Raw genomic sequence first — 19,079 nt, forward strand, 5'->3', positions numbered from 1 at the left:
TTCCAAGCCTCTTGATTTCATATTTTCTCAACCCAGATGATAATCTGGAATTGCTTCATGCAATAAAGCAGCTTTATTTGGAATTAAAGGTTATATTGTAAGAGTTTATATTCAGGTTGTGATAACCTTTAGAAAGCAAAAATACTGTTTGGACCAATAAGTCGGCCCCATTTTCTGATCCCAATCTCACCTTTCAGTTTTTCATCACATTCTCAAACCACCTTATTTAATGCCAGAAAATCCTTGTGTTTCAAATTTTCTTTATGCTCTCTGCTTCCAAATCATCTCTGATAACATGATTAGACAGAAAACACAGAGCATAAATGCTTTTGAACTGCAAGAGAGGACAGAGTCATGAAGCCTTAATAACACCACTCTTCAGGAGATCAAATCAATAGCTATGTCACCAGAGGCCCTGCATATCCCATCACCTCTGTAAACAATAATGCAATGGTCCAAGAATTGCCACCGTCCTTTCCTCTAGAATCTTAAATCAGCACTGGAGAAGAAATAAATAAAAGCATGTTTCTAGGAAAAGTTATAAGATGCAATGTTTCAGAACTTTAATTTTCACAGTAAGATGCTATTTTGTTAAATTAGCTCATGTGGTATTTAAAAGCTTAAAGAAGGTATCTTTGCAATAAATATACATATATATTCAAAACATGTCTAAAGTACCAAACCCTAAACAATATCTGCAAGTACAAGTGCCACTACCTAAATGAGATTTATTCTAAATTAATATCCAAGAGGAGTTTATTAGGGATTCATGTCATTTCAGAACTCAGATTTCAACAAAAATTGTTCAATTTTGTATGTTAATTGTTTCCAATTTTCTTTCATAGTGTTAAGATAGTCTTAGTTATATGAAGTGAAAGACTATTTGATGTGAATCAACGCTTTATGAATCAATGCTACTTTTTATTCAAGCCCTTAGTAGAATAAATTAAGACAATTAAAAAAAATTAAATCTGTAACATCAATATGTCCAAAGATGACAATTTTAATTATGAACCTATGAAACAAAATAAAAAGTTATGAAAAATAGAGATATTAGAGTCAACTATAAAATACTACCTATAATGCAGAGTAACCCAAATTATTGTGCTTGGTTTTAAATTTTAGCATATCTGCCTAATATAATGTTTATGTCTATTTAAACCTTATTGAAACACTGATGATCCTACATGCAGGGCAGCAAATGAGACACAGATGTAAAGAATGACTTTTTGACTCAGTGGGAGAAGGCAAGGGTGGGATGACTTGAGAAAATAGCACTGAAACACGTGCATCACCGTAGGTAAAACGGATGAGCAGTGCAAGTTCCATGTATGAAGCAGGGCGACAAAAGCCGGTGCTCTGGGACAGCTCGGAGGGATAGGGAGAGGGAGGTGAGGGGGCGTTCGGGATGGGAGGACACATGTGTTCCTGTGGCCGATTCACGTAGATGTATGACAAAAGACACCACGATATTGTAAGGTAATTTTCCTCCAATTAAAATACAGTAATTAATTTTTAAAAAAGTGCTTCTTTCTTTAGTGCTTCTAGAACTTGGATCGAGCTGGATCTTAACAACATTACAGAGAAAGGAAGCACAGTTCGAAACACTTAGGAGTATAACTTTTAGGATAAAATGTGGTTGTGGGCTAAGTCGCTTCAGTTGTGTCCGACTCGCTGTGACCCTACGGACTGTAGCCCGCCAGGCTCCTCTGTACCTTTGTTACATAGCAGGCCAAGAGTTCTCAAATGTATTTAAATAAGTAATGATTATCTCTAAAACCTCACTGCAATTTTTCCTGTTTATTAGCTCTAACAACAAAGTTCCAGATAAACCTATATTTTCCCATCATTCTCAGCAGCATGTAGACACTGTTCTAATAGTGCCCATATCAGACTCCACAAAACAAACGGAGCAAAAAGGGCCTAATTAATGATGAGCAACTGGGGCCTCCTCTGCACTGTGGCAGGCAGGGGAAGTTAAAGCATCATAGTAGGAGTACAGGTGCTTTGAATGAGAAAATAAAAGGAATGGGAAGAGGGGAGGGAGGAAGTGAGGGGGAGAAAACACATAAAGACCAGACTGAGAATTATCAAGGCTTTAGTTATAAATCTTTTATTATTTATTGAGTCACCCCAGGGAATAAAATTCTGTTCTCTACACCTTAGAATCATGATTCATAAAATGAGGGGTAACCATATTTTCAATGGCTTTCCATATCTAAAATACCACAGCCCTTCCTGAAGAAAAGTTTCCTGTCTCACAGAAATAAGAAGAAACAGCACGCTGTCAGTATACCAACGACTTCTATCTTTAACTGTTCTGTACAACCTGGTTCTACTAATCATTGACATCAACAAATTTCTTACTCTTTATTACAGAAATGATATTAAATATATCTCTTTTATCTGACAGGCCTGGTAAAACAGGCACATAATTAGTACAAATTATAGCACAGATGACAGAGACATTAACTTTGTGAAGATCCAAATATATGACATCTGTGTTAGACCTTGAAGGATGAATAAAAATCCACCACAGAAAAGGAAGAAGAAAGGGGTGCAAGCAGTTAGATAAAATATGAAAAAAAGCAAGAGACAGGAAAAATACATAGATTATTCAAAAGTAACAAAAACAGAACAGGAGACAGAACTTGCCAAAGTCAGAAAATAATAGGATATGACCAAACTGTGAAGCCCCTTGAAAGGCAATGATGACCAACTACTTTCAATGAAAGAGAAAGAAAAAACACAGAATATTTTCCTAAAATGAAATATATTAAAAGTGCTATCAGGGTTGACACAATAACTGACTTTACGGCATCCTAGATGAAGCATCAGACACATGAATGAATTCATTTTAAATGCGTGGCCTTCTTAAATCACAATGAACCAGTGACTGCTACATCCCCTGCTTTTAGGAACATGAGAACCTTTTACAATTACTCTATTCCTGCCCATATGTGTCGTATACATGAGGAACAATGGCGTCTTGTTTGATTTTTAGTTCTCCAGATCAAGGACAGCTTTAGCTGGGAAGCTTCATTCACATCCATAAGTGATTTCAATGAAGCTCTTCTGGACTTCAACACAATGTCATAATGGAATAGATCTTTGGGAGGATGTGAGCTTTTGAGCATGAAAGAGGGGCATTAGTCAAGAGAATTAAGAGAGAAGACTGCAGTATACTTAATCTTGCAGCTTCCTATAAACATACTTCCAGGTATTCAGCCCTTTTGCAGTCCCCTTGTAAACTCACTTTATACCTAGTCATGTGAAAAACTCCCTCTTCAGCCAACCACTACACTCTAAAAATTTTTGAGTCAAACTCTTTAATGAATGAGGCCATATAAAGAGAGGCCCTGGAATATAAGGGATCATCTTAGACATTCCAATCCCTGTCACACTCCCAGCTGAATTCAGTCTCATGAGTGACCTCTGTTTATAATAAGCACAAGAATTACCCACATATGAGACCTGAGAAGTCATAAATCACTGTGGCTTTAAGTTATTAAGTTTGGGGTTATTTTACTCAATAGCAATAGATCATTGAAACATACAACTCTATAGTTATTTCTACTACAAATCAAAATTATTAACAGATCATCAGATATTAAAAAATGTTAATAGCTAAGATAATGTTCTAACAGAATAAGCCAGAACAAAAGAAAATGACACAGAAATACTGTTCTTTCTTTTCCCATTATATATACATAAGCATATAGTCACATTATTATCTGAGCTGTATTTTATTCATGTATATTCCAATTAATATGCCATTTAGGTTATAGATAATTCTGAGATTTGGTTATGAGGTAAGTTGTTTGTAGAGAGCAATGGAATCAATAAAAATTTATTATCAGAGGCTAGAAAGGGGCAATATGAAGCATCAAGAACACAAATAAATACTTTAAAATGGAAACTGTTGGTAGTATAATATACCTTCACAAAAATGAAGTCCCGACATCATTTGTATTTGTAAACAGCAATTCATTGTATTCAATTGAAACTAGGTACATGTGTTTTCTTGTAAGTTTTTCATATACCTTATCATTGATTATAACCACTAATTTATTTATGAACAGGGAAGTTAGTAAGCAACAGATTTAGAATCCAAGCATAATATTCCAATTTCTCCCATTGCTACAGGAAGATGATGAGCATTTGTACTGTGCCCACTCATGTCTGCAATCAAATAAATTACAATAAAGATTATAAGCCATAAAAGTGAATGAGTCAGGCAGCAGCTCTAGGTAAGCCGATAATTACCACTTGTCTAAAATCATCTTTGCTCAAAAGTGAAGGAATTTTAAAGCATGCAAGCAAGATTGAAATTTCACAGAGCAAATATATTAAGGAAAAAACATCTAGTCATCAATAACCGTCACTACTTTTAATTCTGTGATCAATACCATAAAGTATACTTAATAACAATAATCATTTAAATCCATAAATAGCTATTCTTTAAATTAAAACTTTATTATTTTTACCAATACTCAGCTTCTACCTAAGACAAAGTATGATAACCTTACATTGTTATTATATGCAATATGTTTTATCCTTGGCTATTATTGCCTTCTTAATCTCATTAAAAAATGATCCATATATATGAATTTTTCTTTAGTGTTATTTTCCAATGTATATTTTTTTTACAGTGCCTCTTAAAAGATTCATTTTCAACAAATTTTTGTTTCATTCTAAATCCTTGCTATATGTGAAAATATTGAATTCATTATATATAAAGCTTCAATGAAATATATTTTAATGTTTAGATAGTGAAGAAAGTTGGCTCATACTTTGTAAAAATACACTACATGCAAACAGTATTTTCAAATGACCTAACATAGTTATCATTGATGGATTTAGTGAACTTTTTCAGCATTCTAGAGCTCGTGTTTTATAAATAGATAAAACATTAAAAAATTCACATGTGGCCCTATATAGAAACACATGTTTTCCTTATTTATTTTCATCCTTTTTAATGGGTAGGAACATAACATCACCAAAAAGTCAGAAAATTCAATATGATTGATGCTACAGGAAAAAAAAAACAAACAACAACCTTAAATAATTTATCATTGAGAGGAAAAATATCTTCTATGCTATTATTTACCAAACATTACTTTCATTTCTTTATTTGTGTTTTGATTATGAGTCCTATATCCAAATGTAATGGATATGATTTATCTTTACAAGGCATATTATGCACAAAATTTTAAGTATATGTATGTATTTATTAGATTAATAAGCCTTCATAAAATGATTCACACAAAAACTTTTCATGTTTAAAATTACAGATATGTCATTATCATAAAACATAAAAGGTATGGTTTTAAACTTAATCAGCATTTCATTGTGTTAAAACTTCCTAACAATTAGATTTTGCACAAATACTGCTATCTAAACACACAAACAAAAAATAATGTGCTATATGGTAGGAAATTACATTTAATAGTAGCAAGGATAAATTAAGCTCTGATACACTCAGTACTCAATCTCAAAACATATAACATTTCTATAAACTATCTTGTATGTTGAAAAACGTATATATTATTCATATGCATACATATGAATTCCTCACTTATTTAAATATAATTTCAGTTTATCTTGGTACTACTCAATTATTACAACTCAACATGAAAGAATTGTTTTCAAACTGTCATATTCTCTACGAACCACCAAAATATTAAAGTTAAGCAAATGCCTGCTTTGAATTCCTTTTGCTTTTTGTTGCTGCTATTGATGTTGTTTTCCTTTATAAAAATTAAGTGAACACAGCAAATACTCTACTGAAGGCAGAATGGGAGAACACTTGTCATGGTATATAACTTATTCAACAGTTTCATACACTATTCCTAGGTGGGAAAAAAATCAGAAATTATCTTACAGTTAATATGAGTTCATTTCTTGCACAATTAATTCTTCCAGGAATAGTAACCAAAAATGTATTAACTGAAAGTAAATATATGTATGTTGAAAAAAGCCATCATTTGAGTGCATGAATAATTATTTAAATGCGTTTTTCTTACCGTGGCAAGAACCTTCGATTTCTTCATACCCTGTGCTGCAGATGCATCTTCCGAGAGGAACCAGCCAGTCTCCATCAGCTCCACAGTAGAGCTTAGGGGTGTCACGCTCTTCTGCACTCTTCACACAGGAGCCCCTTACTTCAACCAAGGAGGAAGAATCAACCCTTGGGATGGTGTCTGGAAACACGGCCAGGTTACGAACAGTAAAGGGGCATTTTTTGTAGAAAACACGGACGGAAACCAGGGCAATGCATGCCCCGATGTCTTGAAAAGCCAGATAAAATCCTTTCTTTTCTATTGGCCCCAGCTCACGAATCTCAGTGTTGAGTTTGAGGATGCGATCACCCAAATCCATCTGGGTAAAACTTTCATCAGCAGCAATTGTGTCAATCTTTGTATACTGGCTTGGCTTGAATTTAATTCCATGGGACTCATCTGATTCCACATAATATAGATTAAACGTTTCTTTGCAAGTCCCCAAGACCCACGGGATGCTGTTACAGTCCCTCAGTGTGAACTTCATTTCCACATAAATTTTCTGAGCTGCATCACGAGAGATCCAGTTTGTACGAAGCCAGTTGTTTTGGTTTGGCTCCATCACATTGCATACCTGGTATGTGTGAATGGGCCTGTTGTGTTCATCCATTTCAGTAATGGCATCCCACTGCAAAAAAGAAAAAAAAATAAATGATTATAAAACCACAGTGATTAAACATCTATGATTACCTCCAATTTCTGTTTTACTGAAAGAAAAAAGATTAAAAAGGACACAAGTGAAGCAAAGCAACAGTGGTACAGGATTTTAACAAGGAGACTTTCATTTCAGAATGGGTTCTGAACATACCAGCTGTCCTAGTATGAATCTTACCTTCTTACATGTTAGTTGCAACATCGAGGGACACTTTATTTATCCTCTAACTTTCCTGGTGGCTCAGATGGTAAATAATCTGCCTGTAATGCAGGAGACCCTAGTTTGAATCCTGGGTTGGGAAGATCCTCTGCAAAAGGGAATGGCCACCCACTCTAGTATTCTTGCCTGGAGAATTTCCGTGGACAGAGGAGCATGGCGGGCTATAGTTCATGGGGTCACAAAGAGCCAGACATGACTGAGTTAGTGACTAACATTTTCATTTTCACTTTTCTCCTCAACTATAAAATGAAGCTTATCACATAGTACCTGTTTCATAGGTTTGTTGTGAAGTACAAATTAATTAATATATATAAAGAACTTTAAATGGTTTCTAGTACTCTATGCTCAGTTGCTCACTCATATTCTACTCTTTGCAACCCCCTGGACTGTAGCCCAACAGGCGCCTCTGTATGTGGGATTTTTCAGATAAGAATACTGAAGTGGGTAACCATTTCCTTCTCCACTAATACTCTATATTCAACCTAAAATAGCATCTACTATGTAACCAAATAACTAGACCAATAATAAATGCACTCCAGTTAACCATTTGTCTTCACATCCAATTTGTCACAAATTGAAGTATGTTTTTCAGTATTCAATTAAATATTTACATGTCTGTTTTGGTAGAAAATGTGTACATAGACTTCCCAGGTGGTGCTAGTGATAGAGAACTTGACTGTCGGTGCAGGAGACAAAAGAGACATGAGTTCAATCCTTAGGTCGGGAAAATCCCCTGGAGAAGGAAATGGCGACCCACTCCAGTATTATTGCCTGGAGAATCCCATGGACAGAGGAGCCTCGTGGGCTATAGTCCATAGGGTCGCAAAGAGTCAGACATGACTAAAGTGACTTAGCAGCAGCAGCATATGTAGATAAGACTTAGATTTATTCAAGAAATACTTAAGTATTATTCTGAATACTAGGATGGCAGTAGTGAACAAACTGAACAAAAGCTCCCTGCCTTCAAGGGTCTTACTTAGGGTGAGGAGAGGCAATAAAAATTGTAAATTACTTAACTGAACAACACGGTAGAAAGTATAATGGAAAAAAATAAGACAGAGAGATGGGGGGAAGAGGCTTGCAATTACAGTGTGGCCAGAGAAGGCCTTCCTGAGGTTCTGACATTTAAGTAACATCTTAGAGGTGAGATAGTCAAGAGGAAACAGTAAGTACCAATCCCTGAGGCAGGAGTGTATAGATATGTTTTAGGAACAGTTTGAATGGCACTTAACAGAGAGGCAAAGATGGTGCAAAAAACCCTTTGTAAGAATTGGAAACACCTTGGTTTTTCCCCTGAGCTAGATCACTGAATCATCTTCACTTCTGTGTTTATATACAAAAATTCTGCCACTTATATGAATAGAAAAACCTTGTTTATCCTTTTCTTTAAGTTTCAGTAAAAATGAGCACATTTTGAGCACATTGAAATTAATTGGCACTGTAATTATTTATAAATCTAATATCACATACTTTTATATTACAACTTAGATTGTAAGTATATTTTGTTTAATGAAACTTACAACAAATTTCAATAAACAAAAACACATTTTGGTAACCTTACATTCTTTTTGGGAAAATATACCAGTCATCATAATTTCTCATTTTTATTAAGGTACAATGGAAATGATAAGCTGTTTTCTATAGTGAATAAATACTCTATTCTAGATACCATACTTCAATGATTTATAACAAGATTGTTTAACTCATCTACTTTGCAGCTTCTTATTTTTGTTGGATGTAGAGAGTTATCTAACCAAGACTGGTAGAATTTCAATTAGTATAGTTTCTAACAGAACAGTCACTTTTCTCAGTCTACTGGATTGTTACATCATATACTTTCTACTTTAAAATTCCACAAATAAACAATTTATTTTATCAACCAAGCGAACTTAAAAACAATTCTGTATCTAAAATTTCATTTGTAATTTTGCTTGCTTGAAATTCAGGAGGTATTTTCCAGAAACAATGAGTTCCTTTAGAAGTGTGGATATAATTTTTTGCAAAACACACCCATGGCTATCAGTGGTGACCCAAAATCTCAAAGAGGCACATGAAAATTATCTATCTATCTGTCTTTCATCCTAGCATATTACAGGTGTTATATGACTCTTAAACATTTAAATTTAAAGGCAAACCAGCACTATTAAAGCTTATTTAATATGGTAAGCTAACCATTAAGAATATAAATAGTAAGACAAGATACAAATAATAAAACCTGAGGAAAATCTATCAAAATAAGAGTTTGAAATTCTATGCATTTTACCCATTGAGGAGCTTCTAAAGTACTTATTCAGTGATCATTCTTATTTTAGATAAATCTCTAATAAAAACTGATTTTGTTTCACAAGGAATGTATGTAATTTGGCACAGTGGTAAAGAATCCTCCTGCCAATGCAGAAGGCACAGGAGACACAGGTTCAATCCCTGGGTGGGGAAGATCCCCTGGAGTAGGAAATGGCACCAACACCAGTGTTCTTGCATGAGAATTCCAGTCCACAGGGTCGCAAAGAGTCAGAAATGGCTGAGCATAAGCACACACACTGCATGCTCCACCCTAGAAGTACAGAGAGCTACAGTCAATACTTTCTGTTTGAATAACTACATTCTAACAACTTCAGACTACACCCCTTCCTATTAATAAAAAGTATTAACCATGCTCTCAATCAATTCTCCTAAAATAGGAGATTATCTAAAATGTGAAAAACTATATCTGTAACAGAAAAATTCTGAAATCATTGGGCTTCCCAGGAGGTGCCAGTGGTAAAGAACCTGCCTACCAATGCAGGAGATGTAAGAGATGAAGATACGATCTCTGGGTCAGGAAGATCCCCTGGAAGAGGGCATGGCAACCCACTCCAGTAATCATGCCGGGACAGTCCCATGGACAAAGGAGCCTGGCGGCCACTGTCCAAAGGATCATAAAGAGAAAAAAATCTGAAATTACCACATATCTTTACTTTAAAATATGTTGGGTTTTGAAAAAATGTTCAGATGGAAAGAAAGCTCAGGAATGAGAAGAATATGACATTCAAACACTGAATCAGAAGTAATGTGAACCAAGAGATAAGGAAATAGCAAAATACATGTGAACAATGAGAAATGAGGTTCTTTTCAAAGCACTGCATGACGATGCTGAACAAAATGGGACATCATTTTCTATGATAAATTTGTGATGTCTGAGAAACAACAGTGCATTTTCTCTTTAATTAAAGAAAAAGAAATCAATTAAAAAGAAAGAAAAAGAGATTAGAATGAGATTCAGTTATCAAAACAGCCAAAAGTGATCAATTGCTAAATTTCTTCTTATACAAAAATACTGAAAGTAATTTAAATTATATTTTTAAATTTGAATATGATCAAAATAAGAACATGAATAAACTCAAGGTTGGTATAAGATCTAAAGTGCTAAAAAATAGGAATAGAGGGAACATACCTCAACATAATAAAAGCTATATATGACAAACCCACAGCAAGCATCACCCTCAATGGTGAAAAACTGAAAGCATTTCCCCTGAAATCAGGAACAAGACAGGGGTGCCCACTCTCACCACTACTATTCAACATAGTCTTGGAAGTTTTGGCCACAGCAATCAGAGCAGAAAAAGAAGTAAAAGGAATCCAGATAGGAAAAGAAGAAGTGAAACTCTCGCTGTTTGCAGATGACATGATCCTCTACATAGCAAACCCTAAAGATTCTACCAGAAAATTACTAGAGCTAATCAACGAATATAGTAAAGTTGCAGGATATAAAATTAATACACAGAAATCCCTTGCATTTCTATACACTAACAATGAGAAAACAGAAAGAGAAATTAAGGAAACAATACCATTTACCATTGCAACAAAAAGAATAAAATACTTAGGAGTATATCTACCTAAAGAAACAAAAGACCTGTACATAGAAAACTATAAAACACTGATAAAAGAAATCAAAGAGGACACAAACAGATGGAGAAACATACCGTGTTCATGGATTGGAAGAATCAATATTGTCAAAATGGCTATTCTACCCAAAGCAATCTATAGATTCAATGCAATCCCTATCAAGCTACCAACGGTATTTTTCACAGAACTAGAACAAATAATTTCACAATTTGTATGGAAATACAGAAAACCACGAATAGCCAAAGTAATCTTGAGAAAGAAGAATGGAACTGGAGGAATCACCCTCCCTGACTTCAGACTCTACTACAAAGCCACAGTTATCAAGACAGTATGGTACTGGCACAAAGACAGAAATATAGATCAATGGAACAGAATAGAAAGCCCAGAGATAAATCCACGAACCTATGGACACCTTATCTTTGACAAAGGAGGCAAGGATATACAATGGAAAAAAGACAACCTCTTTAACAAGTGGTGCTGGGAAAACTGGTTAACCACTTGTAAAAGAATGAAACTAGAACACTTTCTAACACCATACACAAAAATAAACTCAAAATGGATTAAAGATCTAAATGTAAGACCAGAAACTATAAAACTCCTAGAGGAGAACATAGGCAAAACACTCTCTGACATAAATCTCAGCAGGATCCTCTATGACCCACCTCCCAGAATATTGGAAATAAAAGCAAAACTAAACAAATGGGACCTAATGAAACTTAAAAGCTTTTGCACTACAAAGGAAACTATAAGTAAGGTGAAAAGACAGCCCTCAGATTGGGAGAAAATAATAGCAAATGAAGAAACAGACAAAGGACTAATCTCAAAAATATACAAGCAACTCCTGCAGCTCAATTCCAGAAAAATAAATGACCCAATCAAAAAATGGGCCAAAGAACTAAACAGACATTTCTCCAAAGAAGACATACAGATGGCTAACAAATACATGAAAAGATGCTCAACATCACTCATTATCAGAGAAATGCAAATCAAAAACACAATGAGGTACCATTACACGCCAGTCAGGATGGCTGCTATCCAAAAGTCTACAAGCAATAAATGCTGGAGAGGGTGTGGAGAAAAGGGAACCCTCTTACACTGTTGGTGGGAATGCAAACTAGTACAGCCACTATGGAAAACAGTGTGGAGATTTCTTAAAAAACTGGAAATAGAACTGCCATATGACCCAGCAATACCACTTCTGGGCATACACACCGAGGAAACCAGATCTGAAAGAGACACGTGCACCCCAATGTTCATCGCAGCACTGTTTATAATAGCCAGGACATGGAAGCAGCCTAGATGCCCATCCGCAGATGAATGGATAAGGAAGCTGTGGTACATATACACCATGGAATATTACTCAGCCGTTAAAAAGAATTCATTTGAATCAGTTCTAATGAGATGGACGAAACTGGAGCCCATTATACAGAGTGAAGTAAGCCAGAAAGATAAAGAACATTACAGCATACTAACACATATATACGGAATTTAGAAAGATGGTAACGATAACCCTATATGCAAAACAGAAAAAGAAACATAGAAGTACAGAACAGACTTTTGAACTCCGTGGGAGAAGGTGAGGGTGGGATGTTTCAAAAGAACAGCATGTATATTATCTATGGTGAATCAGATCACTAGCCCAGGTGGGATGCATGAGACGAGTGCTCGGGCCTGGTGCACTGGGAGGACCCAGAGGAGTCGGGTGGAGAGGGAGGTGGGAGGGGGGATCGAGATGGGGAATACGTGTAACTCAATGGCTGATTCGTGTCAGTGTATGACAAAACCCACTGAAATGTTGTGAAGTAATTGGCCTCCAACTAATAAAATAAAATAAAAAAAAAATAAATAAAATAAAAGACAGTAAAAAAAAAAAAAAAAAAAAAAGATCTAAAGTGCTAAAAAATAAATAAAAATATATTATCATTGTTATATATATATAAATAGTATCATATTTAAATCACAATGTATCCTTTGGAAATACTGTATTATAAAAAGTGTTGTTTCTATTTATACAGTTATATAACTTTCAGTTATAATTTCCAAGTATTCAAATAAATATGGCCTCCAAAAATGTAAGACCCAAGGAAAGAATGGTGGTATGAAGGCTCACATACCAAATATCTAAATATTTTAAAATGATAACTCATTCTTCAAATAAGATCAAATTCTAAGCATGCTTTATTTGCATATTTTAGAAAGATACCAGAAGGTTAGGTTCAAATTTAAAATATTTAGACTTCTCAGAATTTCAGGCTAGCATATGGAAGTCCATCCAGAGCCAACTCCTAGGCTTAGTTAACCCCATTTCTATTACCTTACCTAACTCCAGGTAAATCCTATATCAAGAAGGGCTTCATGCCAGCACATATATGAGTTATACAACACTATAAATTAACTCCACTTCATTTAATTAAAAGGTTAAAAATCCCAATTTGGAGTAAAAAGCACTGTAATTACTCTTTAATAGAAAAGAGTTAAATATATTATAAAATCTTTTATGTTCTGCTTCATTACTGGGTAGTCAATGTAAACATGTGCCTCAAAAACTCTTCTGCCTCATAAAGTTCTCCAGATTCTACAAATCCTAGGTTAATAAATTCAGTTCAGTTCAGTCACTCAGTAGTGTCCAACTATTTGTAACCCCATGGACTGCAGCATGCCAGGTCTCCCTGTTCATCAACAACTCCCAGAGCTTACCCAAACTCATCTCCATTGAGTCGGTGATGCCACCCAACCATCTCACCCTCTGTCATCCCCTTCTCCTCCTGCCTTCAATCTTTCCCAGCATCAGGGTCTTTTCAAATGAGTCAGTTCTTCGCATCAGGTAGCCAAACTATTGGAGTTTCAGCTTCAGCATCAGTCCTTCCAAAGAATATTCAGGACTGATTTCCTTTAGGATAGAATGGTTGGATCTCTTTGCAGTTCAAGGGACTCTCTATAGAGTCTTCTCCAATACCACAGTTCAAAAGCATCAATTATTCAGCACTCAGCTTTTGTTACAATCCAACTCTTACATCCATACATGACTACTGGATAAACTATAGCTTTGGTTAGATGGACCTTTGTTGGCAAAGTAATGTCTCTGCTTTTTAATATGCTGTCTAAGTTTGTTATAGCTTTTCCTCCAAGGAGCAAGCGTCTTTTAATTTCATGGCTGCAGTCACCATCTGCAGGGATTTTGGAGTCCCCCTCCCAAAATAAAGTCTGTCACTGTTTCCATTGTTTCCCCATCTATTTGCCAAGAAGTGATGGGACAGGATGCCATGATCTTAGTTTTCTGAATGCTGAGTTTTAAGCCAACTTTTTCACTCCCCTCTTTCATTTTCATCAAGTGGCTCTTTAGTTCTTCTTCTCTTTCTGCCATAATGGCAGGGTATATCTGCACATCAGAGGTTATTGGTATTTCTCCCAGCAATCTTGATTCCAGCTTGTGCTTCAGTCAGCCCAGCAAGTCACATGACGTACTCTACATATAAGTTAAATAGCGGGGTGACAACAGAAAGCCTTGATATACTCCCTTTCCAATTTGGAACCAGCCTATTGTTCCATGTCCAGTTCTAACTGTTGCTTCTTGACCTCCACACAGATTTCTAAGGAGGCAAGTAAGGTGGTCTGGTATTCCAATCTCGTGAAGAATTTTCCACAGTTTTTTGTGATTCACACATTCAAAGGCTTTGGCATAGTCAATAAAGCAGAAATAAATGTTTTTCTGGAACTCTCTTGCTTTTTCGATGATCCAGCAGATATTGGCAATTTGATCTCTGGTTCCTCTGCGTTTTCAAATTCCACCTTGAACATCTGGAGGTTCACAGTTCACGTACTGTTGTAGCCTGGATTGGAGAATTCTGAGCATTACTTTGCTAGTGTATGAGATGAGTGTAATTGTGTGGTAGTTTGAGCATTCTTTGGCATTGCCTTTGATCTGCTTCATTTTGTAACTGCAAGCCAGATTTGCCTGTTACTCCAGGTGTCTCCTGACTTCCTACTTTTGCATTCCAGTTCCCTATAATTAAAAGGACATCGTTTTTGGTTGTTAGTTCCAGAAGGTCTTGTATGTCTTCATAGAACCGTTCAACTTCAGCTTCTTCAGCATTACGGGTTGCAGCATAGACTTGAATTACTGTGATACTGAATGATTTGCCTTGGAAACAAATAGAGATCATTCTATCATTTTTGAGACTGCATCCAAATACTGCATTTCAGACTCTTTTGTTGACTATGATGACTACTCCATTTCTTCTAAGGGATTGTTGCCCACAGTAATAGAAGCAATTTTCACTTGAGTTAAATTCACCCATTCCGGTCCATTTTAGTTTGCTGACTCCTAAAATGTTGATGTTCACTCTTGCCATCTCCTGTTTGACCACCTCCAATTTGCATTGATTTGCTAATTACTTCACAACATTTCAGTGGGTTTTGTCATACATTGACATGAATCAGCCATACAGTTACACGTATTCCCCATCCCTGTGCCCTCCAAGAGTCTGTTTCCCAGTCCTGTGTAAGTTCCGGCGGCTCTATGGCGGGGTTGATGGCGACCTCCTCCAAGAGGGCTCATGCCATACCTGGGTCTGCTGCACCCAGAGCCCCTGCCCCTGAAGAACACAGCTCTGGCTCAGTCTTGTGGGCTCTTTGGGTCCTGGTGCACACAAGGCTTGTTCGAGCCCTCCGAGCATCTATATCAGGTATAGGGCTTGATTCTAAACGTGATTTCACCCCTCCTATCATCTTGCCAGAGCTGCTTCTTTGCCCTTGGATGTGGGGCATCTTTGTTGAGGATCCAACATTCTCCTGTTGACAGTTGTTCAGCAATGAGTTATAATTTTGGAGTTCTCATAGGAGAAGATGAGCACACTTCCTTCTATTCCGCCATCTGGGAGTCAGTTTATAGTATATATTAAATTCCATAACATGAATGAAGAAATTAGGTACAAGAACTGCTTGCTCTTACTGGACTTACAATATTTTAAGGTAACAAATTATGAAAACATAACTGACAGCACAGAACTGAATATAAGAAATAAACAGTATATATAGTAAATAGAATAATTGTCGAAAGGACAGCAACACTTGTGAACAGGGGTGGCTTGGCAGGTTTGCTCAAGACAGAAACTGGACTTTAACCTTAAAGAATTACAAGACTCAATAAAGCAGAGGGAAAAGAGCATATAGAAAAATACTGTCTAACACTAATATATATGCATGTAATTTTTGGCAGCACAGTCCTATGCTACTTATATTTAGTGGGTAAAAGTTTTTTCCCCTATTTAAGACAAAAGCAAACACACATGTACTGATTCTCCAGCTGTGAAACATTTTGGAATACAGCTTTTGGCTAAATAAGAATCAGTTGTTAAAAAAAAAAAAGAATCAGTTGTAGACCAAAGTGTTCATTCTTTCATAAACTTCAAGTGCACCTTGGATTCCTGAAGGCAACTAGTAGTATCCTGAATTTAAACTGTCAAAGTTCTCCCACAAACATTAATGTATATGGTCCTCATCAATCTGATAAAGTGAGACTGATACTTTCATGTTCATGTTACTGATACAGAATTCAATACCTAGGAACTGCATGGGCTAATGACTGGAACCAGGCCCTCTAACTTTATTTTCTGCCTTTCATGATGTTTTGCTGGTGTCTTACTGGCCTCTCCCAGGGCTAGCCAGTTCTTAGAGACAATGAAAAGCTCTGGGCCTAGAGCATCTCTTTCATATGCAAACCAACCAAACCTGAGTCTATAGGCCCAACTACCTTCTTATCTAACCCTCACACGCCAAGCCAGTATTTCTTCTCTCTTAAATCATCCCAGGATCAGGTAACCGGCCACTAGAGACCATTCTCTAGCCCAAAGCCTGTAGGAAACTAGCCAATCCTTAATTGCTTACTCTGTTCCACATTGCATTTCCCGCAGAAACTCTAAAAAAGGTTCTGGCTCAGATTTTCTCATCATGCCTATCTTCTGTCACTTGACCAAGATCCACTCCTTCCCTCGTGGCCCTCCATGGCATTGACAACCTGCTTCCAAGAACCTGTGAGTATAATCAACTTCTTTCCAAGTGTAAGTCTTGTCTCCTCCTATGACCACACTGACTTTACCATAGTTCCATTATCCAGCATGTACATTCCTAGAACAAACAGCTATATGGTTTATGGCACATTCTTCCTGGCAACCCTTTGGAAGACAACTGATTCTTGCTTAATTAAAAGCTTTTGTTGAGTGCGACATTCCAAGTTACAAAGTTTTTCTATACATCACACGTAATTTTCTCCTGTATCCAAAGAAACACATTCATACGATGACTATTGGGCAGAAGTTCTCTGTATCCAGCCACAAAAGCAGATACAGTTTGTAAGATATTCTACCCCTGGAAGCATGTATTAAGGTAATTAAATAAGGAAGCTATTAGACTGAAGTAGCTCATACTTTGACACTCTATCTGAGCAAATCCAAACCTAAGCTATAGTGAAGAAAGTGAAAGCGTTAGTTGCTCATCCGATTCTTTTCGACTCAATGGACTGTAGCCCACTAGGCTCCTCTGTCCATGGGATTCTCCAGGCAAGGACACTGGAGAGGGTTGCCATTTCCTTCTGCAGGGAATCTTCCCACCCCAGAGATCAAAGCCGGGTCTCCCGCATTGCAGGCAGTTTCTTTACAATCCGAGCCACAAGAGAAGCCCAAGTTATAGTAAATTCATATAAATGCACCAAGAAAATAAAATCAAAACCTAAGACCAACCAATCACAAACAGCCAACCAGCCTCTCTCAAATAATTTATTCACTTAAGTTATAGCCAATCAAATGATTCCCTTGTTTTGCTTCTATATCTGCTATACACAGCTGCTGTTGGCAGAGTAAGCCTAAACATTTTTCATTTGATGTGGTCTGATTCAAACTGAAATTAGTGACAGGGATAGAGTGGAATAATTTAGCATTAAGGGAGTTTGGGAAACCACTGTAAGCTAAAGACAATGCAAGAAGAGAATCTAGTAACCTACTCTATGGAAGACCAGGTGCACACTCAAGTTACAAGTCTTGGTAGTTAAAACACAAGGCAATAGATATGGGGTCTGAATCTTGTTATATGAGGTCAAGGAGTTAACGGTCCTTGAAGAGGAGCACTTCTGCAGGTAGCCAAGACAGGAATACAGGTGAAAGTGGAAAGAAACTAGGTAAAAGGAGACACTGCTCCAAAATCTGAGATGAATTACTGTTTCTTAGGATATGCTCTCACCTTACTGTTAATATACATATGATTTAAAAAGGGCCATGGCAGTCCCAGCTAAACCATATAGAGTCAAAGATGGAACTATGATGTAAGCCTTGACATCTACCTAAGAATGATGAAGAAGGTAGTCTTCTTCCCTCCTTACTTTTCTTTTGATTATGAAAATGTAGCCCTCTTTTCTCTCGGGGCTATGCTCACTTGCTGCCCATTTGTACCTCTCACAAGCTTCCTATGCTAAAAAACTCACTCTCTGCTATTTTTCTTCACTCTGAATTCTTTCTGGGAGGAGACAAAAGAACCTAAGCTTTGTTAATTCCTGATACCAGGTGAGTGGTTTCAGTTAAAAGACAGTGTGTTCAAGTCACTTCCTAAGCTGGGGGTCATGGGGATCAATCTAAGGTGTGGCGGGGTTCAAGTCGCATCCAAGAAGAAGTGTGGTTTCATTACTTCAAATAAATTCTAAGAAATTTTATTATGCCTCAGTGTGTTTTTTAAATAAATGTATATGTTGAGTTTTGTTTTACTGAGGTTTTCGCTATATTATATAATACTGAATTGTTTTATATATTGGTATTTTAAGTCATACGAAAATATGAAAAATTAAAATAAACAACATAAAATGGAGGAGTTAAAATATTTTGACTTTAGTTCCTTTTTTGTAAAAGCAAAACTGCTGACAGAATTGGCCAGCTTCACAGAAGACCTAATGATAAGTTTAATTATTTCATCAACTTCGGTAATTAATAGGTATATTTACACATTTCAAACTGGAGAGTAAGTTACATATGTGCTTGTCTTAAATAGAGGTAGGACTTTAACCCACTGGAAAACACTTGGCTTATAGCTAAAGTTGCCAATAATCTGTACATGTAGCTTAGTCCTGTACATTACCTAAGACTATTTCTCCACTGATAGATCACTTGGGCAGTCCCATTTAAAATGAATCTTTGCCTGTTTGGGGGAAAATGGACACATGTGTGCCTATGGCTGAGTCCCTTCATTGTTCACCTGAAACAACCACAGTATTGTTA

General features: G+C 36.4%; 1 protein-coding gene across 2 annotated transcripts in view; it reads right to left on the reverse strand.

Annotated features, from left to right (window-relative positions):
- The window catches only part of EPHA6 (EPH receptor A6), a 923,948-nt gene that overhangs the window by 738,313 nt on the left and 166,556 nt on the right, over nucleotides 1–19,079 (reverse strand). For both annotated transcript variants that reach the window (XM_065913782.1, XM_065913783.1), the window contains exon 3: nucleotides 6,027–6,690. In XM_065913782.1, the coding sequence (XP_065769854.1) occupies nucleotides 6,027–6,690 (664 nt within the window). The remainder of the gene's footprint in view (nucleotides 1–6,026; nucleotides 6,691–19,079) is intronic.

Source organism: Muntiacus reevesi, chromosome 21 (assembly GCF_963930625.1).
Source record: "Muntiacus reevesi chromosome 21, mMunRee1.1, whole genome shotgun sequence".
NCBI classification, from domain to species: domain Eukaryota; kingdom Metazoa; phylum Chordata; class Mammalia; order Artiodactyla; family Cervidae; genus Muntiacus; species Muntiacus reevesi.